This window comes from Nicotiana sylvestris, chromosome 7 (genome assembly GCF_000393655.2).
Source record: "Nicotiana sylvestris chromosome 7, ASM39365v2, whole genome shotgun sequence".
Classification (NCBI taxonomy): domain Eukaryota; kingdom Viridiplantae; phylum Streptophyta; class Magnoliopsida; order Solanales; family Solanaceae; genus Nicotiana; species Nicotiana sylvestris.
Genome location: NC_091063.1, coordinates 108949709 through 108976045, shown reverse-complemented (window position 1 = coordinate 108976045; position 26337 = coordinate 108949709). Strand labels below are relative to the sequence as shown.

At 42.6% G+C, this 26337-nt stretch overlaps 1 protein-coding gene across 1 annotated transcript; it reads right to left on the bottom strand.

The window, feature by feature from the left end:
• Positions 1-5188: 5188 nt before the first annotated feature.
• LOC138873605 (uncharacterized) lies at positions 5189-9402 on the bottom strand. Its single transcript, XM_070152077.1, has 2 exons — positions 9221-9402; positions 5189-5525 (listed from the first exon to the last, which is right to left on the bottom strand). Exons 1-2 carry the CDS (start codon positions 9400-9402, stop codon positions 5189-5191), a joined length of 519 nt encoding a protein of 172 aa, XP_070008178.1.
• Between the last annotated feature and the right edge of the window lie 16935 nt (positions 9403-26337).

Here is a 26337-nt window from a genome sequence, read left to right as displayed (position 1 = left end):
TCAAGGTACCCGTGAGGGTTTTCACCAATAAGACTCTCTCATTTTTATTTCTCTCTGCTCCCGTCGCCTTACGGTGCCCATGAGAGTTTTCACCAATAAGACTCTCTCATTTTTATTTCTCTCAGCTCTCGTTGCCTTATGGTGCCCATGAGGGTTTTCACCAATAAGACTCTCTCATTTTCTATTTCTTTTCCCTGTTTGGACCAGAGTGTTGCCTCTGATATGAATCACCTCTACCTGCTCGACTTGGCATTTCTCGAAGACTGATCGAAATGTCCTTTTTTGGACCGTAATGTGGGCTTTTGGACGAGATTAGAAAGGAAGTGTATAGAAGGCTCAAAACAATTCGAATGAGTTCAAAATTACAACTTTCGGAATCAGATTTCTTACAACAACCACAACTTCTGCCCCAGTTTCTTGTTTGGGGACTTTTGGATTTTTATTTTGATGGGACCGAACCGTGAGGCTGCCTACGTATCCTTGACAGGAATCAGGTCGAACGTAGTTCATGTCATAGAAATTACTTTGTTGTTGTGATTTTCTCTTTTCTCTTTCTTTTCTTTTTTCTTTTTGCTTTCTTTTTCTCTTTTTGTTGCTTTTCTTCTTTTTTTTTTCATTCTTTTCTTCCTTTTTCATTCCTTTTTTTATCTTTCCTTTCTCTTTTTCTTTTTCTCTTATTCTTTTACTTATCTTTCATGCTTGTGTTTCTGATATTCACTACTGATTCCGAAAGAGGGGTATGAAAGAAAATAAATAAGGCTCAAAGGGATAACAAAGGATAAAGTGTTTAGATAGCAGAACAAAATGCCTTCGTCATTCCAAATCTTCAAAAATATGCCAAGTACAAACAAATATAAATTAACCAAAGAAAATCATACATAGTATCTCTTGACCGCATCGATGTTGATGGCCATTTGTACACACTTTTATTCTATATTTGTTAAATATAAAGCGCCATTTGACAACACTCTAGTTAAGATGTATGGCCCCTACCAGTTCGGGGTGAACTTGCCTTTGGCTTCAGCCTGATAAGGAAGAATGCGTTTCAATACTAACTGACCCACTTCAAACTTCCGTGGACGCACATTCTTATTGTATGCTCTTGCCATTCTTTATTGATACAATTGGCCATGACACACTGCTGCTAATCTTTTCTCGTCGATCAAACTCAATTGTTCCAAGCAGGTTTTGACCCACTCATCATCATCGATCTCAGCCTCCGTGACAATTCGAAGGGATGGAATTTCCACTTCCGCGGGTATCACTACTTTGGTGCCATACACCAACAAATAAGGAGTCGCCCCTACTGAAGTACGGACAGTAGAGCGATAACCCAACAATGCAAACGGCAGCTTCTCATGCCATTGCCTGGACCCTTCCACCATTTTTCGAAGTATCTTCTTTATGTTCTTGTTGGCTGCCTCAACTGCTCCATTTGCCTTAGGACGATATGGGGTGGAATTGCGATGTGTAATCTTAAACTGTTAACATACCTCTTTCATCAGATGACTTTTGAGATTAGCCCCATTTTCTGTAATGATCACCTTTGGTATCCCAAATCGGCAAATGATATTTGAATGCACAAAGTCAACCACCGCCTTCTTGGTTAGCGACTACCCACTTGGTAAAATAGTCTATGGCCACCAAAATGATCCTCTGCCTGTTTGATGCTGATGGCTTAATTGGCCCAATGACATCCATGCCCTATGCGACAAAAGGCCACGGTACAGACATCGTGTGTAATTCAGATGGTGGAGAATGAATCAAATCTCCATGCACTTGGCACTGATGACATTTACGCACGAAACTGATACAATCTTGCTCCATAGTGATCCAATAATAACCTGCTCGTAGAATCTTCTTTGCCAACACGTACCCGCTCATGTGCGGTCCACACACTCCAAAATGTACTTCGGTCATAATAGCCGTAGCTTGCCTAGCATCTATGCATCTCAGTAGCCCAAAGTCTGGAGTCTTTTTGTACAGAACCCCTCCGCTGAAGAAAAAACTACTTGCCAACCGCCTAATTGTTCTCTTTTGATCACCTGTGGCTTGTACTGGATACACCCCCATCTTGATGTACTCCCTAATATCTTGAAACCAAGGCTCCCCATCGAGCTCTTCTTCTACCACGTTACAATAAGTATGTTGGTCATGGACCTGAATATGCAAAGGGTCTATATAATCCTTATTTGGATGATGTAACATTGACGCCAGAGTCGCCAAAGCATCAGCGACCTCATTATGAATCCTCGGAATATGCCTGAACTCTATTGATTGGAAACGTTGAAAAAGATCATGCAAACATTGCCGGTACAGTATGAGTTTTAAATCTCGTGTTTCCCATTCTCCCTGAATCTAGTGCACCAAAAGGTCCGAGTCTCCCAAGACCAAGACTTCCTGGACACCCATATCCATAGCCATCCTCAAACCCAAAATGCATTCCTCATACTTAGCCATGTTGTTAGTACAGTAGAACCAAGCTGAACCGTAACAGGGTAGTGATGCCCTGTTTCAGAAACAAGTACCGCTCCTATCCCAACACCTTTCATGTTAGCGGCCCCATCAAAGAAAAGTTTCCATCCTGGCCTTTCACTTTGTTCCAACTCCTCAATGTGAATTACCTCTTCATCAGGGAAATACGTCTTCAAAGGTTCGTATTCTTCATCCACAGGATTCTCAGCCAAATGGTCGGCCAATGCTTGTGCTTTCATCGCAGTCCGGGTCACGTACACAATGTCAAATTCTGTGAGCAAGATCTGTCACTTTGCGAGCCTTCCCATAGGCATAGGCTTCTGGAAGATATACTTCAATGGATCCAAGCGATAGATGAGGTAAGTAGTATAAGATGAAAAATAATGTTTCAGCTTCTGGGCTACCCAAGTTAAGGCACAACACGTCCTCTCAAGATGAGTGTATTTAACCTCGTAAGATGTGAACTTCTTGCTAAGATAATAGATGGCCTGCTCCTTCCTGTCAGTGACTCATGCTGTCCCAACACACATCCAAATTAATTATCCAAGACCGTCAAATACAGAATCAAAGGTCTCCCTGGTTCTGGCGGGACCAACACAAGTGGGTTTGACAAATACCCCTTTATCTTATCAAATACTTCCTGACATTCATCTGTCCACTTGACTGCAGCATCTTTCTTTAACAGTTTGAAAATAGGCTCACAAGTTGTCGTGAGCTGCGCAATAAACCAGCTGATGTAATTCAATCTCCCCAATAGACTCATCACCTTAGTCTTGTTCTTTGGGGGTGGCAACTCCTGGATAGCTTTGATCTTTGACGGGTCTAATTCAATATCTCGGCGGCTGACTATGAATCCCAACAACTTTCCAGACGGAACACCGAATGCGCATTTTGTAGGATTAAGCTTGAGATTGTACCTGCGAAGCCTTTGGAAGAACTTTCTCAGATCTCTGACATGGTCAGACTGCTTTCTAGACTTTATAATCACATCATCCACATAAAACTCGATCTCCCTATGTATCATGTTGTGGAATATGGTCGTCATTGCCCTCATGTAGGTTGCCCCAACATTATTCAAACCAAATGGCATGACCCAATAGCAGTACGTTCCCCATGGCGTGATGAATGCTGTCTTTTCTGCGTCCTCCTCATCCATTAAAATCTGGTGGTAACCCGCATAACAATCCACAAAAGAACCAATCTCATGTTTGGCACAATTATCGATCAATATATGGATGTTCAGCAATGGGAAGTTATCCTTGGGACTTGCCTTGTTGAGATACCGATAATCAATATACACCCTAGTCTTACCATCCTTTTTCGGTACAGGCACAACATCGGCTAACCAGGTGGGATATCGGGTGACCCGAATGACTTTGGCCTCAAACTTTTTGGTCACCTCTTCCTTAATCTTCACACTCATATTAGTTTTAAATTTCCTCAGCTTCTGCTTGACAGGAGGGAACGTCGGGTCAGTGGACAATTTGTGAACCACCAAGTCAGTGCTTAGACCTGGCATATCGTCATAGGACCATGCAAAAATATCTTTGAATTCAAACAATGCTTTGATTATCTCTTCCCTCATTTGTGGTTCCAGATGAACACTTATCTTAGTTTCTCGGATATTATCTTGGTCTCCTAAATTGACTGTTTCTGTATCACTCAGGTTAGGCTTGGGTTTTTCTTCAAAATGGCTTAGTTCTTTACTAATCTCTTCAAAGGCTTCATCCTTATCATAATCCAATCCAACATCACATTCTATTTCTTGAATTACTATTTTAGAATTAGATTGGCTTTTAAGACTGAGCCGAAGATTCCTCATGCATGTCATATCATTGAAGCCATCATAAAAAGAACTGTACAAGAAAGAAAAGAAAAACAAAAATAAAACTATCAGGAAGGAAGAAAAAAGGGAAATTGCATTTAATTGAAATTAAAGATAACAAGGTTTATACATCCAAACGGACGGAACATAGAATCTAAATTACAACCCTAGAATAATCCAGATAAACTGAAAGAAAATCAAAGCAAACTACCAAAACTCTTTCCTGGTGGGGAGAGGAGTAGCTTCCCAATTGTTAATCTTTGCACTGGGCCCAACAAATTGCACATCCGCCTCCCTAGAACCCTCTCCAGCTTCCACCATGTTCACTTCGTCGAATATCCTCTCAAACTTTTCCATCAAATCTCCATCCATATCCGCCACCGAACTGGGAACCGTTGTTACTGGGCGCTTTCTGGTACCAGGCCTGACAACTGATCTGGAAAGACGCGAGACTGGCTTTGGAAGGGCCCATGCTCTCTGTTTCATTTTTCTGTCTCTTCTCACGTCTGCGACTATGGGCTTGAACCCCAGACCAAATGTATCCAAGTTTTTAGGAAGAGAAACCAGCTGTACGATTCCCTGCAGAGATGCACCCAAACCCTTGCCCGGTACAAAATCATTTTTCAACATTTCAACGGCTACCATGACTGATGCAGTAGCTACCCTCGGAGTTGGAACGCACTTCCCTTCTGGAATTCTCTCTACCAATACTGTGTCAAAAACCTGATAAACTCATGGCCCCTTGTTGTCTTCAAACTCTATGAACGGAATAATGGCATCACTGGGAACACACAAATTATCTTCGCCGTGCACAACAATTTCCTGTCTATCCCATTCAAACTTGACCATTTGATGTAGAGTAGGCGGGACCGCTTTAGCAGCATGAATTCAGGGGCGCCCCAGCAAAAGGTTATAAGAGACTGCCACATCCAACACTTGAAATTCCATAGTGAACTCAACGGGCCCTATGGTTAGCTCTAGTATTATATCACCCACTGAATCTTTGCCCCCACTGTCAAACCCCCGAACACAGATGCTGTTCTTGTGAATTCTATCATCGTCCACTTTCAGCTTGTTTAACGTGGAGAGAGGACAAATGTTCGCACTAGACCCATTATCTACTAGAACTCGGGTGACCACAGAATCTTCGCATTTCACCGTCAAATACAGGGCCCTATTATGCTCAGTGCCCTCCACGGGCAACTCATCGTCGGAGAAAGTAACCCTGTTCACCTCAAATATCTTGTTAGCTATCTTTTCCAAGTGGTTTACTGAAATTTTGTCAGGAACATGGGCCTCATTCAAGATCTTCATCAAATCCCGACGGTGCTCATCTGAATGGATCAATAATGACAATAGCGAGATCTGAGCCGGTGTCTTCCTTAACTGCTCCACAATGGAATAGTCCTGCACTTTCATCTTTCTCAGGAATTCCTCTACTTCTTCCTCGGTCACAACTTTCTTCACCAACACTGGGTTATCTCTGGAGGTCTTAGCTTTTCTCAACTCTTCGGGGGCAAAGCATCTCCCCGATCGAGTCAAACCATGGGTTTCACCCACTTCTTCTTTAACCTCTTTCTCCTTGTAAGTCACTGTCACTCGTTCATAATTCCATGGGACTGCCTTGCTGTTGACTATCGGTAATTGAGTTACCGGTTTGATAATGACAGGATCTGTGTGGGCACCCTTCACAATTACCACAGGCTTGTTTGTCACTCCTGGCACAACCACTTTCGCTCTTTCATGTTTCCCTATAACGTCACTTGAGGACCCCTTCTTGACACCCACATATGGTTTATTATTTGCCCCGTTCAACTTGATCATAGACTTCTCACTTGTTGACTTTTCAAACGGCTTGGCTTCACTGGACCGAATCATCATGACAGTTTACGAAGGCTTCTTAGGCTCCCCTCCCTTATGCACTATCTCAATCATATTTGTCTCATGATGGGCCGACAACGGGTTCTGGTTGATATTAGGTTCCTCCGGATCTTGGACCTCAATCCGATTAGTATCAATGAGCTCTTGAATAGCTGTTTTCAATTTCCAGCATTTCTCTGTGTCATGACCCGGGGCCCCTAAACAATACTCACAACTCACTAAGCGGTCAAGATTTCTGGGAGGGGGATTTGACAGTTTAGCCTCAATTGGATTCAACATACCCAACTGTCTCAATCTGTAGAATAGATTGGTATATGATTCTTCCAATGGAGTGAAAGTCTTCTTTTTTTGCAACCTCTCATTCTTGAAGGCTTGATTTGGCCGAAAACCTGTTCTAGGGGGATTTCTGTAGGCTTTTGGGGGTGGATAGGTATTTTGTGGAGCTGGGTATGGATTTTATGGAACTGGTGCACACCATTGTGCGTAAGTAGGAGGTTGGGTATAGGTTTGCACGTGATGGACAGAAAAATGGGGATCTGGCAGTGGGTAGTAGTGTTGTGGTGGGCTATATGGAGTGTGGGGGTAAGTTTGGTGATAGGGTCGAGGCTGGTTGTAGTAACGTGAAGGGCCCCTGGACCCGACCCAAGCTCCCGACTCAATTGTCGCAACATCCTCTTTCTTCTTCTCGAGTACACCCCCAGTACCATTTTGAATGGCCTGGGTAGTCGCTTTGATTGCTGAATAACTCATGATCTTGTTGGATTTGAGTCCCTTCTCAACCATGCCTCCCATTTTTACAACCTCATTAAAGGACTTGCCCACTGCTGGCACCAAATGACCAAAATAAATGGGCTCCAAAGCCTGCAAGAAATAATCAATCATCTCACTTTCTTTCATCGGAGGGTCAACCCTCGCTGCTTGCTCTCTCCAATAGAATCCATATTCCCTGAAACTCTCACCGGGCTTTTTCTCGATTTTCGTCAATGACAGTCGGTCTGGAATAATTTCAAGATTATACTGAAAATGGCAGGCGAAGGCTTGGGCTAAATCGTCCCATGTGTACCACCTGCTGTGATCTTGTATGGTATACCATTCCAATGCCGATCCGCTCAGACTTTGGCTGAAATATGCCATCAGTAATTCATCTCTTCCGCCTGCTCCTCTCATCTTGCTACAAAATCCTCTTAAGTGTGCTACTGGGTCACCATGCTCGTCGTACAGATCAAACTTAGGCATCTTGAACCCTGCTGGTAACTGAACATCTGGGAACAAACATAAATCCTTATAGGTCACACTTACTTGACCTCCCAACCCCCTCATATCTCTGAACGATTGTTCCGAGCTTTTGACCTTTTTGATCATCTCCTCATGTTTGGGATTTTTGGGTGGCTTCTCGATCTCTGCCGGGAGATCAAGATGAGGGGTGCAAGAATATGGTTCCGGGACTTTGAAGGTGGGTTCAGGGGGATAATACTGGTTGTCGTGAGTCTGGAACAGAGGTTCACTAGAAGATCGGTGTAATGCAGTAGATGGAGGTGCCACAAAAATAGGAGTGATTGGTGGAGGAGGGTGCGGGACTTGTCTGGGTGGTGGAGCTTGAGATATATGGGAAGTGGTGCCGTGGAATTATTGGTATAGGGGAAAGGCTGGAGATGAGTTTACAGTGGGGGGTTCCTGAGGTTGAGCCAATGGTGAGATATAAGCAGGGTTGGCGGGATAAACCGGTGGCGGATGTCCCTTTGCCCAGGCTTGGTACATTTCAGCCATTTGCTGCTTTAACTTATACATCTCTTCCTTCATCGCATTAACATCCAATTCTTCCACCTCTTTTGACGGGTCAACAATACTTGCCTCCAATTCTTGGTCGGCCATGTTCAGCTTGTCTTTTGATCGGGTGTTGTATGAGTGAGTTGCCAGAATGCCAATCAACTAACCACCTGCCTTAACTCAATAGATCAACAATAACATTGTTAGCAATTAGGGCTTTAACAGATTGGTAACCACACATTTTGGGGAATGAATGCACCTAAGCAGATAATCGTTTCTATTATGCATTTGATCGGATGCTTTTTTCATCCCGACTTTTCTTTTCCTTCTTTTTTTCTTTTCGTCTTTTCACTCTTGCCCTTGCTTTCTCTTTATTTTTATCCTCTCATTTCCCTCTTGTTTTGCTATTGCTTCTTTCTCTTGGTTTACTTATTTTTTCTCTCTATTCTTTTCTTTTTCTCTCTTATTTTTCCTCTCTTTTTCTTTTGGTTATGGTCGAATCCTATGGAGATTGCCTACGTATCATGACCCCGCATGAATCAGACCGAGCGTAGTTCTAGGAGATAAGTGTGAGAGTAAATAATAAAACATTTTTGGGATTTTTGATTTTCATAAAAGTAAATACTTTGATTACAATGACTCAAAACTAACAGACTCCAAAAGAAACTAACAGACTCTGATGAAAAGACGAAATACAGACTCCAAAAATAAACTATCATACTCCAACAAAAGAAAATACAGACTCAACAACAACTGACAGACTCTAGCAGAAAGAAAATACAGACTCAAAACAATTGACAGACTCTAACGGAAAAGGAAATACAGACTCAAATGAAAAAATCATGAATACATTAATGCTCCTGGTGCCCACGGGACATCATTCGGTCTCGCCGCGGGCCTATATGCAAGATCCCTTTGAAGTCAATCCAAGTCATTATCTGTTTAACAAATGTCATCACTGTCGCGAAGAAGGTGGTGCGAGTCATATCCTCACAGGCTTGGCATTTCACGACAATGTAATCGGTGATGGTTCTAATTCTTTCTCTTATGACACCTTTTTCTTGCAACAAACGCCCGATCTACTGGGCCCTGGATTCCAAATTTTGCTCGGCCACTTGATTATGCTCTTGAAGTTGTTGCAAATCTATTTCTAATTGTGCAAATGCTGTATAACAATGCTCCCTTTCAACCTTGAAGTCTTTCGCCTGTTTGATCATTTTGTTTTCCGTGGCGATGACCCTTTTCTTTAATCCCACAACCTCATTGTCGTACTTTTCTTTCAACTGCATAACCAGGCGTGCTCGTTCATCTGCGTTTTTAGCCAATTGCTTTTGAGCCCTAGATAGTTCACTTTCTGCTTTGTTCAAATCAAAACTATAGTCATTCACTTTCTGCCTTAGGTTATCTATGAGTTTTTCATCTTTGGCACTTCGGGCAGGGTTTTCTGCCGCCATTTTAATTTTCTGAATTTGGGCTTGAAGGGCCTCATTCTCTTTGGCTAGCCTTTTCTTTTCTCCTTCGTCCGCCGCGACTTGCAAGCTATTCTCGAATTGAAGTTCTCTGACTTGCTTTTCCAATTTTCCTATTGTGGCCCTGTACTCATTTTCCTTGGCCAACCAAGCCCACTATTCTTGCGACGCCTCAACGAATTCCTGAATGTGAGGCTTTTTGGCTGGTCTTTCTGGTTCGGCCCTGCAGTGTTCTTCTTTCTATACCAGGCAAGATAGGAGGGTGAGACTTCGCCTCTAGATAGGTCATGCACTCGAGTGTTCACCGTCAAATACTGGCATTCGTTCCAAATAGAACGAACTGTTTCTTCATGAAATTGACCGTCGGAACTAACCTCGGCCGCATACACACTAAGATCTTCATCTGGGTACATCACCTGACACCTTCCCAACTGTCTCATCGGCCGGTAAGGAGCGTACGACTGGATACCTCGCAGACCCATTAGGAGGAAGTAAGGACCAGTGGCGGGCATATACACAATTTCTTCAATAGGAAGCCAACCCAATGTCCATTCTATTTGTCCCGCAGTAATGGAATGAAGGCAAGATACCCAATCTCCGAACCCCTCTGGCAGCTTGAACCCTAAAATCCTTGTGTCAAACTCTTCAATGCAACTTTTCTTTGTGGATCCGTAACTCATATACTGAGGGCAATGACACAGGTGCTCGATCATCCACATCTGTAATAGCAAATTGCATCCTTCGAAGAAATATGCCCCAGCTTTACAAGCTGTGAAAGCTCGGTATATCTCAGACACTATCATAGGGGCAAGAGTGCTCTTGGAGTTGGTAATCAGGACCTTGACGACTCCATCCACCCGCAAATCAATATTCCCGTCTCTTCGGGGAAACACCACAAGGCCTAAGAAAGCTACTATGAAGGTGAAACGCCTATGCTCATCCCATTTTGTTCGGTTCCCTTTGCTACAAACCCCACTTTCCGGATCGTTGAACCCTCCTATAGCCCGTACCTCTGGTATATAAAACGTAAAATGGAAAAACCATCCTCCAGCTCGGAATACGAGACTCCCTTGCTTATCTTTAGCAAATCCATGAATTTGTGAGAGTTAACAGCTCTTGGAGCGATCAGATATTTATGCCTCAGCCCTTCGGTACTTCCCATATAACCTGCTATCTCTTCCAATGTTGGGGTGAGTTCAAAATCCGAGATGTGAAACACGTTATGGGCCGGGTCCCAAAACGTAACCAAAGCCTTTATGATATCTCCTCTAGGTTTGATTTTTAATAACCCGGTGAGACCTCCCAAATGTAGATCGACTTTATCTTGCTCCGATTTTCCCAGATCCTCCCACCACATATGCAACTCCAAAGGGATCTTGTTCCTGACTGTTATCGGCAAACATGGACTCGTGCTCATTCTGCACATTTATTAAGGTGATTAAGCGAAAATCAAGACTCATTTGACTCAAAGACAAAATTGACACTTTTTTTTCAATTTAAGAAAAATAAAATCCGGTCTTGCAAATACGACCTTTTAGCACCTCGAAGACGAAGATTTTAAGGCTATGTTGGCTAACCGGTGAAAACCTTAAAAAATGACAACAGGCGGCTGTTCTTGCAAAAGCAACCTTCTGGCGCCCTTTTAGGGACATTCGACTATTTCTGACAAAAATGGCATCACCCTAATTATTTTCAAATAAAAGTAAATTTTTTGTTCTTTTAGGCTATTTTTGCAAAAAGGAAGTTGGACCCGATGGGGGTTGCCTACGTATCCCACATCCAGTGAGAATCAAACTGGCGTAGTTCGGGCAATTTTGACAAAACAAAAACCAACTTTTTTGTTCTTCTAATAATTCTTTTTCTTCTTTTTTCTTTTCAAAATTTCGGTAGAGTTTCAGTATATTCTGGGACATTGGTTTTCAAAACAAGTAATTACCTTCCTTAGCCCTCACACTACTATTTCCTTTTCCAAACTCTCTTCTTTTATTCAAAAGCCGTTCAGCATGCAAATCCGAGGCAAATAAATGCACAAGTAGAAAGTAAGATGCATCAGGATGGTCTTTTATTTCGGGTGCACCTGTCTTAGACAGACCCAACTCCTGTGTTGAGTCTCCAAAGTTAAAATGCACATGATGCAAACAAACGTTCCTACTAGGGATCCGGCATGAAGTATTGTTATACTAGGTTTAAAAATCTGTGTTTATTTGTTCTAAACCTGGCTTACCCGAGCGGACAACTCGAGCCGAGGGGAGGCTACGTAACGGTAACCAAAAGATCATCCAGCTTTGCAACTTGTCCGAACCTCGTTCTATTTGGGATTTAGCACTAACATAAAGAAGTCACGACCAGCGTGCACTCCTCAGGAGAGAGAAGAGAGGGGTTTCGTATAAGTTTATATATATAGTTCAGATAATATCAAAGCGGTCAAAAGCAACATTTAGCACATTAGGCCCAAATATGTAGATAAAATCAGACAGTAAATAAAGCCAAATATAAAAAATTATTCTAAGCTCGAATTCTGAACCCTAAACCAGAGATTCTGGGTTCGCTCCCCAGTAGAGTCGCCAGAGCTGTCACACCTCCTTTTTCCTATACCCCGTAAGGGTATAAGGGAGTTTTTCCAACTTAAAGTGACAATCGAAAGGAGATTATTTATTAAAAGATTCAGAGTCGCCACTTGAGAGATTTATGGTGTCCAAATTCACCGGTTGAATCCCGAATCGAGGAAAAGCTTGACTCTGTTTAACAGTCTGCGAACCAGAAAGCCGAGTAAGGAATTCTGTTAACCTGGGAGAAGGTGTTAGGCATTCCCGAGTTCCGTGGTACTAGCACGGTCGCTTAACTGTTATATTCAGCTTAGTTATCTGACTATGAACCTATGTGCAGATTTTAACTTTTTACCGTTTTTCATTAAATCATTTTTAGGAAGATTTCAACGTTATCAAAAACACGTCTTGAACTACGTCATATAAATTCACTCGCAGTCCTCGACACATTGTTGAGATTTGGATTTGGGTCACATAAATGCGCACCCGAATTTAGGAAGGTAAATTATTAAAATGACGCGCCTAAAGCAACTATGCATTTTTATCTTTGCGAGGGCCACGAAAATTTCACTAAGTAGCACGCCTCGAATTCTAAGGATTAAATCAAATTCACTCAAAATGAGGGCCGCACAATTGTCATTTTTGGTTTGGCATGGTGCACCTCGACTTAATTACAAAAGAAATACTTAGACTAATGTGTTTTAGGGCTAAATTTACGCGACTATTAAAGAAAGGATGCGTTGGGATTTCAGGTGTTTGGGACGCATCTGTTAGAGAAAATCAGTAGCAACAGTTAGATGATACTTTGGGTTAAAAACAAACAGGCCTCAAGAGAGACGATGAAGCTTAACAAATCTTTATTTTTTGAGGGCCTCGAAGACCATGCCCAAGGAATTAGCTGGGCCCAATAGCCGTGATCAAAACATGGCAATTGGTACACATGAAACCAAAGAGGCAGCAACACCCAAATGATCATTATCTTCTAAAAAAACACACTGAACATGGAATAATAATAAGAATTCAACCCCAAGTTCGAACAAGCTAAATCATCAACATATTACATGAAATTCGAATCCCAATTGTGATATTATCAATGCCAATGAAAACCCCACATAATTTAAACAAAGTTTTGCGACTCGTTGAACCATAAATCCATTGTTTGAATCATAATTCTTCAAGAACTTAAATACCTCACTTGAATTCCACAAGACAATGCACTAGAAGACTGTGATACAAGACTCAGAACCTGAAAGTAGAACTAAGCTAAACATAAAACCAATTTAAGCTAAATCACACCTTGACCCTTGCTATAGGAAAGCAGATGTCTAGTAATATTGAGACTCACTACACAGATCAAACTCAAAAGTTATAACACTGAACTATCCATTCAACTTGCATGCAAAGTTCAAATCCGTACCATAATATCCTTGGAAACCTTACTTAGTACATATTTAGAAGGAATTTCGAATCAGCTGCATTTAAACAAGTCCAAATACTGACCTTAAAACAAGCAAATAATACGAATGACTATATTTCAAAAGGCTACACTAAGATAGACATCAACCGAGCTACCATATCATATGATATTCAGAGCTCAGTCCTTGATCACATATCCATAGTTTGAAGGGCAGTAAACTAGATCAGATAAACAAAATGAACAAGTAAGCTAATCTATGAACCAACTAATGGTGAATACGACTCAAAGCTCCAGATTTCCATTTTTGATTCCAAATCAAGCCTTACATTCAGGGGAAATGTAGAAATGTGTACCTGAATATCAGCAAAAGACCAGAAATTAGCTTGAAACTTAAGAGGAAATAGCAGTAACAGATCAATAGCAATAGAAACAAGCCCTAACTCCCAATTCGAACCACATTCCAACCAAGATGAATCAGATTAGCCTTCAGAAACAAAAAACTTCAAGAATTGCAGAAATTTTTTAATGGAACAATAGTTTTCAGTCTTTTCTTAGCCGTTTTTGCTTTTTCTCTAATTTTTCTATCTCTGAAATTCTGACTTGAGTGTCAAGTTAGGATGCCTTTATAGGCAAATTATTAGGGTAGTTTAACGAAAATCAAGTTTGCACTTGGCCCCTTCTGAAATTTTCATTTTAGCTTAGGTGCCCTTTAGTTTAATTTTTAGAATTCAAAATAGCCCCCCACCCCAGCTTCCTAGAAGCTTCCCTATTTAGTTACTGCAGATTCCCTTACCTACAATTCCTATTTTACCCGTTAAGCACCATGTTATTACCCCTGAAATCAGACAGATATAGGTCATGGGTTGAATTGACCCAGTAGTTAAGCCAAACGTGGGCTCAATGATGACCTAGTGGCCCAAATCAACCCCTTGAGGGGAATTCTGATTTGGCTTCAAAGCCCAAACAACGAAATGAGCCAAATCGAATCAGTCAACAAACTGAGGGCAGACACTTAAATGATTTTAAAACCAAACTTACACTAATTGAATGATTATTAAACATAAGTAAGCAGGAATTTGACTAAGTTATCAAAATAAACCTAATTAAATTAACTAAGCGACTAAACGAGAGACGAAATCAGAACTTTAGTCATGCTGTTACCAAGAAAAACTAAACATACCAAGAAAAATCAGGGAACAAGATTTTGGAAAATAAAACTAAAAAGGAACAAAAAGAACATTATTTATTCTCGACTAGAAAGTATTGGTCGAGTTTCAGTTGAATTGACCAAAGAAGAAGAAGGAGAGATGAAGAGGAACGAAAATTGAAATAACGTCAAAAATGAACAAAAGAAGGAAAAACTCATCGACCAAAGCTCGAACTCGGGACTGATATTTCGATTTAAACCCCTAAATAATGTAAATCGCTTGTTCCTTGTCAAGAATAAGCGAATAAGTTATTTTGAGATAAAATCGGCCCTGAATACTTATGAGAACTGGAGAAATAGCCTTGCATGTATAGATTTGGCTTTGGCTTCTAGGGCTCGAACCTTAGATCTAAAATTCGAACATTTCTGCAAGTTTCGAGGGAAACATGGTGAGGATTTGGAATGAGGGGGTGAAAGGGGTTGTAGGGTGTTATTTTGGGTTGGTTTGGGGCTGGCGCCGCCGACTGGGAGCGGTGGAAAATGGGCGCGGCTTCTAGGGTTTAGGCGTCTCTGAAGAGAGGGGGTTGAGAGAGATGAGTTTGAGAGGGGGGGAGGGGGTAGAGTTTGGACAGTTTTATATGGGGGAGGGGTTAGTTTCGATCCGTTGGATTTAAGGGATCAACGGCTCAGATCAAGGGATAATGAAACGACGTCGTTTGGTTTGTAGGGGGGGACTGGACCGGGTCAGGGGACGGGTATGGGCTCAGATGGGGCGGGTGTTTGGGAATTTTAATTGGGCTGGGGAGAAATGAATTAATTTTGGCCCAAAAACTCTGATCCTCTTTAAATCAAATTTTCTCTTTTTCTTTTTATTTTCCAAAATTCTTTTCCCTTCTTCTTTTTTTTTTCGAGAAAAATTAAAAATAACACCTAAATTACCCTCTAAATCAAATTATGCTACCAAATTAAATTAATTAACCCTATATAATTATTACCACAACTAATTAAATACCAAATTAAAGAAAAACCACCAAAATTCGAAACTAAAAATTTAAAATGCAAAAATAAGTTATTTTTGTAATTTTCCATTTTTATAAAACACTAAATTACTAATTAATTCAAGAATGCAAAATTAGATCCTAAATGCAAATGCAACATATTTTTGTATTTTTCTTTAATTAAAGAAAAATAAAAATGCACAGACAAATGCAAACAATTATCAGAAAATGCCACAAAATCGACAAAAATTGCAAATAATGAAAAGAAATTATTTCGTTTTGAATTTATGGGAGTAATTCATATAGGGCAAAAATCACGTGCCCACACAAGTTTTTGATCCAATCGTTATTTAGGGAGACCAAAAACTAAGAGAAAGGAGAATGTGACCGAGCCCTGGTATCTGAGCTGCCTACATATCCTTGGCTATAAAGGAATCATGCCACGTGTAGTTCAGAAGTGGGAAGAGTGACAGAGTTTACCAAGGTGGAGAGCTGATCAAGGTGTTGTTCCATCGAGGTTCCGATCCACGGTCCTGTTATTGCATCAAAATAAAAAATGAGAAAGACTAACTAAGCCTGTCAACTATGAGTTACAAGATTCCTTTCTATAAGTCTTCTGAAGCTTGATCTTGAGTCTTGAATGGTTCTTCATGCAGACTTTAGATTTGAACCTTGACACTTGCTAGCTGCAGGTGCTAGTTCATTCTTCTTCGGATCAAGACCGGATATGCAATGCTCGTGATTTCAACCATGTCTTGAGCAGTTCACATCTTTCTCTACTTCTGCATTTTGGATTCACTTCTTTCCTTTTTTTTTTCCCGGATTGTGACTAACTTCTATTGACCATCTCGGACTGTTGACTCACACTTTTACCGCGAGCTTGGAACTGAATTCTAAAATGACTTCCCCTATTCTCCAGGTGGATGCCTGATTGCCAAAACATGAACTATATTCCCTTGTTCTCCAGATGGGCGCCTGATTGTCAAAACTTGAATGGTATTCCCTTGTTCTTTAGGTGGGCGCCTGATTGCCGAAACTTGAACTGTATTCCCTTATTCTCCAGGTGGGCGCTTGATTGCCGAAAACTTGAACCGTATTCCCTTGTTCTCCAGTGGGCGCCTGATTGCCAAAACTCGAACTGTATTCCCTTGTTCTCCAGGTGGGCGCCTGATTGCCAAAACTCGAACTGTATTCCCTTGTTCTCCAGGTGGGCGCCTGATTTCCAAAACTTGAACTGTATTTCCTTGTTCTCTAGGTGGGCGCCTGATTGCCAAAACTTAAAACTGTATTCCCTTGTTCTCCAGGTGGGTGCCTAATTGCCAAAAACTTGAACTATATTCCCTTATTCTCCAAGTGGGCACCTGATTGCCAAAACTTGAACTGTATTCCCTTGTTCTCCAGGTGGGCGCATGATTGCCAAAACTTGATGTCACGACCCTAATCCTGAACCCGATCGTGATGGCGCCTCTCGTGAAGACAAGACTAGCCAATTTTAACATGATTTAATAGAAATATTTAATGGAAATAGAGATAACAAAATAGAAACCCAACCCGACACAACCCTAACCGGGGTGTCACAAGTCATGAGCAACTAAGGATCCTAATACAAGTCTACTAAATACGATATCTAGTACAACTATTTGAAGAACATAGAAATAATGAGATAAGGGACACACGGGGGCTGCGGACGCCAACCGCTACCTCGTAGTCTCCGAAAAACCGCCTGGACAGGAAGGATTAGCACTCAGGAGTGGGACCTGCTATGCCTGAATCTGCACACACGGTGCAGGGAGTAATGTGAGTACTCTGACCCAGTGAGTAATAAATATAAATAATGACTGAAAGTAAGAAAACACGTAAAAGACAAGGCATTCTATACCGAAGTGGTAAAATCACTTAAAATTAGTAACTCAGTGAAAAATCAAGTAAAATCCCCTTTTCAGCAGGTAAAACAAGTAATTTACAGGTAAATAACAAGTAAACGTTCGCCACTTGGGCACAGTATCAACAAAACCGCCCCTCAGGCAACATCTCAGAACAGTACCAGCCCCTCGGGCTCAATCTCAGAACAGTGCCAGCCCCTTGGGCTTAATCTCACATCACAATGGGTACCCGTGCTCACTGGGGGTGTACAGACTCTGGGAGGGGCCTCTTACGGCCCAAGCACAATATCAAGCCATCTCGTGGCATCAAATCTAGGCCCTCAGCCTCATATCAATCAAGCCACCTCGTGGCGTATATATCTCAGGCCCTCGGCCTCATAAACAATATCAATAAGCCACCTCATGGCATACATATCTTAGGCCCTCGGCCTCAAATCAGTATCAGTGTTTCCTCACAACTAGGCCCTCGGCCTTACTCAGTCAAATATACTCATAAGCCCCTCAAGCATTAGTGAAACAGTATTTCTCAGCCCAAAACATCGTTTAAGTCTCAAAACGGAGTAAAAAAGGCTGAGTAGTAAAACAGTGGAAAATAACATGACTGAGTTCAATTAGTAAGTCAAAACAGTGAGGAAATAGTAATAAAAATCCCCAAAAGGGGTCAAATAGTTGGCACGAAGCCCAAATATAGCAATCAACCCAAATCATGATGATAACATATAAGTTTTAGCCAAATACGCGGAAAAATCATCAACATGGACGTACTAAGTCACAATCCCCAATAGTACACGACCCCACGCTCGTCATCAAATGTGTGTCTCACCTCAATATAGCACTATGATGTGCAATCAGGGGTTTCAAACCCTCAGAGCATCATTTACAATCATTACTCACCTTGAACCGGCTAAATATCTAACTCGCGACACCTTTGCCCCTCGAATCGACCTCCACGCGCGTCGAATCTATCCAAAATCAGAACGAATATGTCACAATATGCTAAGGAAATAAAGCACAAGGAAAAACAATCGAATTACCACAAAATTCCAGGAATTGGTTAAACCCGACCCAGGGCCCACATCTCGGAATTTGACAAAATTTACAAAACTAGAATCCTTATACTCTCATGAGTCTAACCATACAAAAATTATCCAATTCCGATACCATTTGGTCCTTCAAATCATCATTTTACATTTTTGAAAGATTTCACAATTTTTTTCCCAAATTCCATCCCAAATCACGAATTAAATGATTAATTCAATAATAGATTCATGTACTCTAGCCAAATCTGAGTTAGAATCACTTACCCCGATGAATTTCTTGAAAAACCTTCGAAAAATCACCAAAATCAGAGCTCTCTAGGTTAAAATATCAAATAAAACCCAAAACATCGTATTTATAGAGTACCCCACAGATTTCCACCTCTGCGGACCGCACAAAATCGAGCGCGGTCCGCACAAAAAATTACCGCGGCCGCACAAGCTTTCCTCCGTAGTGACAAACTTTAGTATTTTGGTCGTAACTTTCTATACATATGTTCAAATTGCAATATCTTTAACTGCATTGAAACTAGACACGAAGGGCTACAACTTTTGGTTTGGAATCATCTCAAAATTCCTTGTAGAGCAAAAGATATGAGCTTCCGAAGTAGGACCAGTGAAATGTTTCCCCACCGCGGCAGCACTGCATTTTGTGCGGTCCGCACAGCACCTACCGCGGCCGCACTTCATTTTGTGCTGTCCACACAGCACATACCGTGACTGCACTTCTTTTTGTGTGGACCGCGCGGGGGGGTTCTGAGGCCTGCAACCCTTCTGGACCTGCTACAGCTATGATTTTCGGCCTAAAGCATCCCGGAACCTACCCGGAATCTACATGGAACTCCCGGAACTTCAAACCAATTGTACCAACACATCCCATGACATCGTTCAAACTTGTTCAAAACTTCAGAACGCTCACAACAACATCAATCGGCAATTTAACATAGGATTCAAGCCTAAGGACTCCAAGAACTCTTAAATTATACTTTCGATCAAAAAGTCTATCAAATCTCGTCCGAATGACCTAAAATTTTGCGCACACATCCCAAATGACACAACGAAGCTACTGTTACTCTCAGAATTCCATTCTGACCCATATATCAAAATCTCACCAATCAATCGGAACCGCCAAAATATCAACTTCGCCAATTTAAGCCTAAATCTTCTCTACCAGTCCAAAACCCATTCTGATCGTGCTCCTAAGTCACAAATCACCTCCCGATGCTAATCGAACCATCAAAACTCACTTCTGAGCCTTCTAACACATAAGTCAACATCCAGTTGACTTTTCCAACTTCAGCCTTCTTAAAAGAGACTAAGTGTCTCAAACTTCACCAAACTCATTCCGGACTCGATCTGCCCAACCCGATACCACAAAAACACGGATAACGAAGCATAAAGAAGCTAAAATGGGGAAACCGAGCGGTAACTCATGAGACGACTGGCTGGGTCGTCACATCCTCCCCAACTTAAAAAATCTTTCGTCCTTGAATGAGTCAAGAAACATACCTGAAGCCTCGAATAGGTGAGGATATCTTCTCCGCATCTCCCGCTCGGTCTCCCAGGTAGCCTCCTCCACGGCCTGACCTCTCCACTGCACTTTCACTGAAGCTAAATCATTTGATCTCAACTTCCGAATCTGACGCTCCAAAATAGCCGATGGATCCAAATCAAAAGTCAAATCACCCTCTAACTGAACCGTGCTGAAATCCAAAACATGAGACAGATCCCCGATATACTTTCGGAGCATAGAAACATGAAATACCGGATGTACACTCGACAAGCTGGGTGGCAAATCAAGCTACAAGCCACCTCCCCAATCCTCCAAAGCACCTAAAAAGGCCCAATGAACCGAGGACTCAATTTCCCTTTCTTCCCAAATCTCATAACACCCTTCATGGGTGAAACCTTCAACAGAACCTTCTCGCCAACCATGTAGGACACATCTCGAACCTTCTTATTAGCATAACTCTTTTGCCTCGACTGCGCTGTACGAAGCCTCTCCTAAATCACCTTCACCTTCTCCAAAGCCTTCTGTACCAAATCAATCCCCAATAGCTTAACCTCACCGGGATCGAACCAACCAACTGGAGATCTGCACCGCCTCCCATACAAAGCCTCATATGGACCATCTGAATACTCGATTGATAGCTGTTGTTATAAGCAAACTCTGCAAGCGGTAGGAACTCATCCCATGACCTTCCGAAATTAATAACACAAGCACGCAACATGTTTTCCAATATCTGAATAGTACGTTCGGACTGCCCGTCCGTCTGAGAATGAAAAGTTGTGCTAAACTCAACTTGAGTACCCAACTCTCTCTGCACGGCTCTCCAAAACTGTGAAGTAAACTAAGTACCTCTATCTAAAATGATGGAAACCGGAATGCCATGCAAACGAACAATCTCCCCGATATAAATCCTTGCCAACCACTCTGAAGAATAGGCAGTACACACAGGAATGAAGTGCGCAAACTTGGTCAGCCGATCCACAATTACCCAAATAGCATCGAACTTCGTCAAAGTCCGTGGAAGTCCATCAACAAAGTCCATAGTCCATGAACGCTACTGGGGCATTGGTTAGCCCAAAAGACATCACCAAGAACTCATAATGACCATATCGGGTCCTGAAAGCTGTCTTAAGAATATCCGAGTCCCTAATCTTCAACTGGTGATAACCTGAACGGAGATCAATCTTGGAGAACACCCTCGCTCCCTGAAGCTGGTCAAATAAATCATCAATGCGAGGCAAATGATACTTGTTCTTAATTGTTACCTTGTTCAATTGCCTATAATCAATGCATATTCTGATTGTGCCATCCTTCTTCTTCACAAACAGAACCGGCGTACCCCAAGGTGACACACTAGGCCGAATGAACCTCTTATCTAGGAGCTCCTGAAGTTGCTCCTTCAATTCCTTCAACTCCGCCGGTGCCATACGATACGGCCCAATAGAAATGGGCTGAGTGCCCGGCACCAGGTCAATACCAAAATTAATATCCATATCCGATGGCATGCCCGGAAGGTCTGCAGGAAACACATCGGGAAAATCCCTCACAATTGGAACATAATCAATACTGGGAGTTTCAGCTCCAACATCCTTCACAAACACTATGTATGAAAGACAACCCTTCCCAACCATACGCTGGGCTCTCAAGAAAGAGATCACTCTACTAGGAACGTAATCAGTCACACCTCGCCACTCGATCCGTGGCACACCCGGCATAGCCAATGTGACTGTCTTAGCATGACAGTCCAGAATAACACGACATGGAGATAACCAATCCATGCCCAACATGACATAAAAATTCACCATGCTTAATAGTAATAGATCCACTCGGGTCTCCAGACCCCCAATAATCACCACACATGACCGGTACACATGGTCTACAACAATAGTATCGCCCACCGGAGTAGATACATGAACGAGTAAAGCAAGAAACTCACGGGGCGTACCCAAATAATGAGCAAAATATGATGACACATAAGAAAAGGTGGAACCAAAATCAAATAATACAGAGACATCTCTATGGCAGACTGAAACAATACCTGTGATAACAACATCTAAAACAATAGCATCGGGTCTGCCTAGGAATGCATAGAAATGGGCCTGACCGCCCCCTGATCGACCTCCCCCTTTGGGGCGACCCCTGGCTGACTGACCTCCAACCCTAGCTGGCTGAGCGGTTGGTGGTGAAAAAGCTGGTGTTGAAGCCAAAGACTGACCCCTCTACTGGGACGAACTAGCAACACGACGAGGACACTGCCTCCACATGTGGCCTATCTCTCTACACTCATAACAACTCCCAGGTGTTGGAGAAGGGGACTGAAGGGAACCCCTCGCACCGGAGTGACTTCCAGATGCGCTCGGCATAGAAGAACCCTGAGCCGATGGAGCACGAGATGAACTCTGAGTTGGGACAGCGCTGAGTGATGACTGGAGCTGCTGAGATCTAAGATAACCATGACCCAAAGATGCCCCACGATAACCTGGGCGAGCTGACTGAGCAGGCCTGAATGAACGACCTCTACCATGCTAAAACTAGACCCTCAAAGGAGTACCACTATAACTGCCCGATCCTTGAGGCCTCTTGGCGTTTCTCTCCTCTCGCTCCTGCAGGCGAACTGTATCAATCTCCACGGCGATATCGACAACCTCCTCGAAGGTAGCACCCATCACTCTCTCTGGTTATAAGAATACAGAGCTGATAAGTAAGACCATAAACAAATATCCTGATCCTCTCTCGATCAGTCAGAACCATACAGATGGCATGGCAAACCAACCCAGAAAACCTCGACTTATACTGTGACACAGTCATATCCCCCTATCGCAACCACTCAAATTGTCTACGCATCTCCTCTCTGCGGAATTGCAGCATATACTTCTCTAGGAAGAGAATAGAGAACTCCTGCCAAGTGAGGGGCGCTTCTCCCACAGGCCTACGCCTCTCATACGCCTCCCACCAAGTGAAGGCAGCCCCAGAAAACTGAAAGGTAGTAAATGCCTCACCACTAAACTCAAGAATCCCTACTGTACGGAGCATCCGCTGACACTTATCTAAGAAACCTGGGGCATCCTCGCCCTCTGCTCTGCTGAATGTCGGAGGCTGGAGTCTACCAAATCTCTTAAGATGACATTACTCATTATCTGACATAACTAGCACAACAAACTCCTGAGTTGGTGCAACCGACTAGGCTGGAGGTGCCCCCGGCGTGTGAAGTCCTTGCACTAACTACTCAGGTGTGCGATCAGCGGGGGTCTGATTACCTCCCCTGACCTATGAAGTAGCTAATGCTGTAGTGGCTAAAACTGCCCGAGCCAGGCCAGTGCAAACTGATAAGATCTGTGCCAAGGCCTCCTGAAGACCCGAAATCACGATGGGCACAACTGGTGCCTGAACTGGTGCTACTAGAGCATCCATAGCTGGAGTCTGATCCTGAGTTAGGGCGGCTGGTGGATCAACATGTGCTGCCCTCGCTGCTCTGCCTTTGCCACGACCATGACCGCGTCTTCGGCCTTTGATGGTCTCAGCTAGTGGCACTGGTGGTCGTTCACCCCGTCCGGTAGCTCGTGTCCTCTCCATCTATGAGAGAATAGAATAACAGAAGTGCAGTACTCAGATCAACAAGTTCGCACGACAAGAATTTCAAGAATGTGAAGTTTTTTCCTAAAGGTTCTGCAGCCTCTCGAGGATAAATACAGATGTCTCCGTACCAATCCGCGAGACTCTACTAAACTGGCTTATGACTCGTGAGACCTATGTAACCTAGGATCTGATACCAGCTTGTCTTGACCCTAACCCTAAACCCGGTCGTGATGACACCTCTCGTGAAGACAAGGCCAGCCAATTTTAACATAATTCACCCTTTTAAGTAGTTAAATAACATAAAGATACTTTAAACATGATTTAATAGCAATATTTAACGGAAATAGAGATAACAAAATGGAAACCCAACCCGACACAGCCCTAATCGGGGTGTCACAAGTCATGAGCAACTAAGGATCCTGATACAAGTCTACTAAATACGATATCTGGTACAACTGGTTGAAGAACGTAGAAATAATGAGATAAGGGAGACACGGGGTCTGCGAACACCAACAACTACCTCGTAGTCTCCGAAACACCACCTGGACCGGAAGGATCAGCACTTAGGAGCGGGACTTGCTATGCCTGAATTTGCACACACGTTGCAAGGAGTAATGTGAGTACTCCAACCCAGTGAGTAATAAATATAAATAATGACTGAAAGTAAGAAAACACATAAAACACAAGGCATTCTATACCGAAGCATTAAAATAACTTAATATCAGTAACTCAGTGAAAAATCAAGTAAAATCCCTTTTTCAGCAGGTAAAACAAGTAATTTACAGGTAAATAACAAGTAAATGTTTGCCCCTCGGGCACAGTATCAACAAAACCGCCCCTTGGGCAACATCTCGAAACAGTACCAGCCCATCGGGCTCAATCTCAGAACAGTGCCAACCCCTCGGGCTCAATCTCAGAACAATGTCAACCCCTCGGGCAAAATCTCAGAACAGTGCCAGCCCCTCAGGCTTAATCTCACAACTCAATGGGTACCCGCGCTCACTGGGGGTGTACAGACTTCGGGAGGGGCCCCTTACGGCCCAAGTGCAATATCAAGCCATCTCGTGGTATCAAATCTAGGCCCTCGGTCTCATATCAATCAAGCCTCCTCGTGGCGTATATATCTCAGGCCCTCGGCCTCATAAACAATATCAATAAGCCACCTCGTGGCATACATATCTTAGGCCCTCGGCCTCAAATCGATATTAGTGTTTCCTCAGAACTAGGCCCTCGGTCTTACTTAGTCAAAAATACTCATACGCCCCTCGGGCATTAGTAAATCAGTATTTCTCAGCCCAAAACATCATTTAAAATATCGTTTAAGTCTCAAAACGGAGTAAAAAAGGCTGAGTAGTAAAACAATGGAAAATAACATGACTGAGTTCAATTAGTAAGTCAAAACAGTGAGGAAATAGTAATAAAAATCCCCAAAAGGGGTCAAATAGTTGGCACGAAGCCCAAATATGGCAATCAGCCCAAATCATGATGATAACATATAAGTTTTAGTCAAATACGCGGAAAAGTCGTCAACAGGGACGGACTAAGTCACAATCCCCAATAGTACACGACCCCACGCTCGTCATCAAGCATGTGCCTCATCTCAATATAGCACTACGATGTGCAATCCGGGGTTTCAAACCCTTAGAGCATAATTTACAATCATTACTCACCTTGAACCGGCTAAATCTCTAACTCGTGATGCCTTTTCCCCTCGAATCAGCCTCCACGCGCGTCGAATCTATCCAAAATCAGAATGAATACGTCACAATATGCTAAGGGAACAAAGCCCAAGCGAAAACAATCGAATTACCACAAAATTCCAGGAATTGGTCAAACCCGACCCCTGGGCCACATCTCAGAATTTGACAAAATTTACAAAAATAGAATCCTTATACTCTCACAAGTCTAACCACACAAAAACTATCCAATTCCGATACCATTTGGTACTTCAAATGATCATTTTACATTTTTGAAAGATTTCACAATTTTCATCCCAAATTTCATCCCAAATCACGAATTAAATGATGAATTCAATGATAGATTCATGTACTCTAGCCAGATCTGAGTTAGAATCACTTACCCCGATGAATTTCTTGAAAAACATTCGAAAAATTGCCAAAATCCGAGCTCTCTAGGTTAAAATATCAAATAAAATCCAAAACCTCGTATTTATAGAGTACCCCACAGATTTCCTCATCCACGGAATGCACAAATTCGACCGCGGTCCGCACAAAACCAGTGCGGTCCGCACAAAAATGATCGCGGCCGCATAGGCTTTCCTCTATAGTGACAAACTTTAGTATTTTGGCCATAACTTTCTATACAAATGTCCAAATTGCAATATCTTTACCTTTATGAAACTAGACACGAAGGGCTCCAACTTTCGTTTTGGAATCATCTCAAAATTCCTTGTAGAGCAAAAGATATGAGCTTCCAAAGTAGGACCAATGAAATGTTTCCCCCCTGCGGCCGCACTGCATTTTGTGCGGTCCGCACAACACCTACCACGACCGCACTTCATTTTATGCGGTCCGCATAGCACATACCGCGACCACACTTCTTTTTGTGTAGACCGCATGGGTGGGTTCCGAGGCGTGCAACCCTTCTGGACCTCCTCCATGGCCCGACCTCTCCACTGCACTTTCACTGAAGCTAAATCCTTTGATCTCAACTTCCGAATCTGACGCTCCAAAATAGCTGTTGGCTCCACATCATAAGTCAAATCACCCTCCAACTGAACCGTGCTGAAGTCCAAAACATGAGACGAATCCCCGATATATTTCCAGAGCATAGAAATATGAAATAC

Coding starts and splice junctions, on each gene's coding strand:
- LOC138873605 (XM_070152077.1), bottom strand. CDS start 9,402: ATGGCGGCAGAAAACCCTGCCCGAAGTGCCAAAGATGAAAAACTCATA. Junction 5,526..9,220: donor GTTATGCAGTTGAAAGAAAA/GTACGACAATGA, acceptor TGAGGTGAACAG/GGTTACTTTCTCCGACGATG.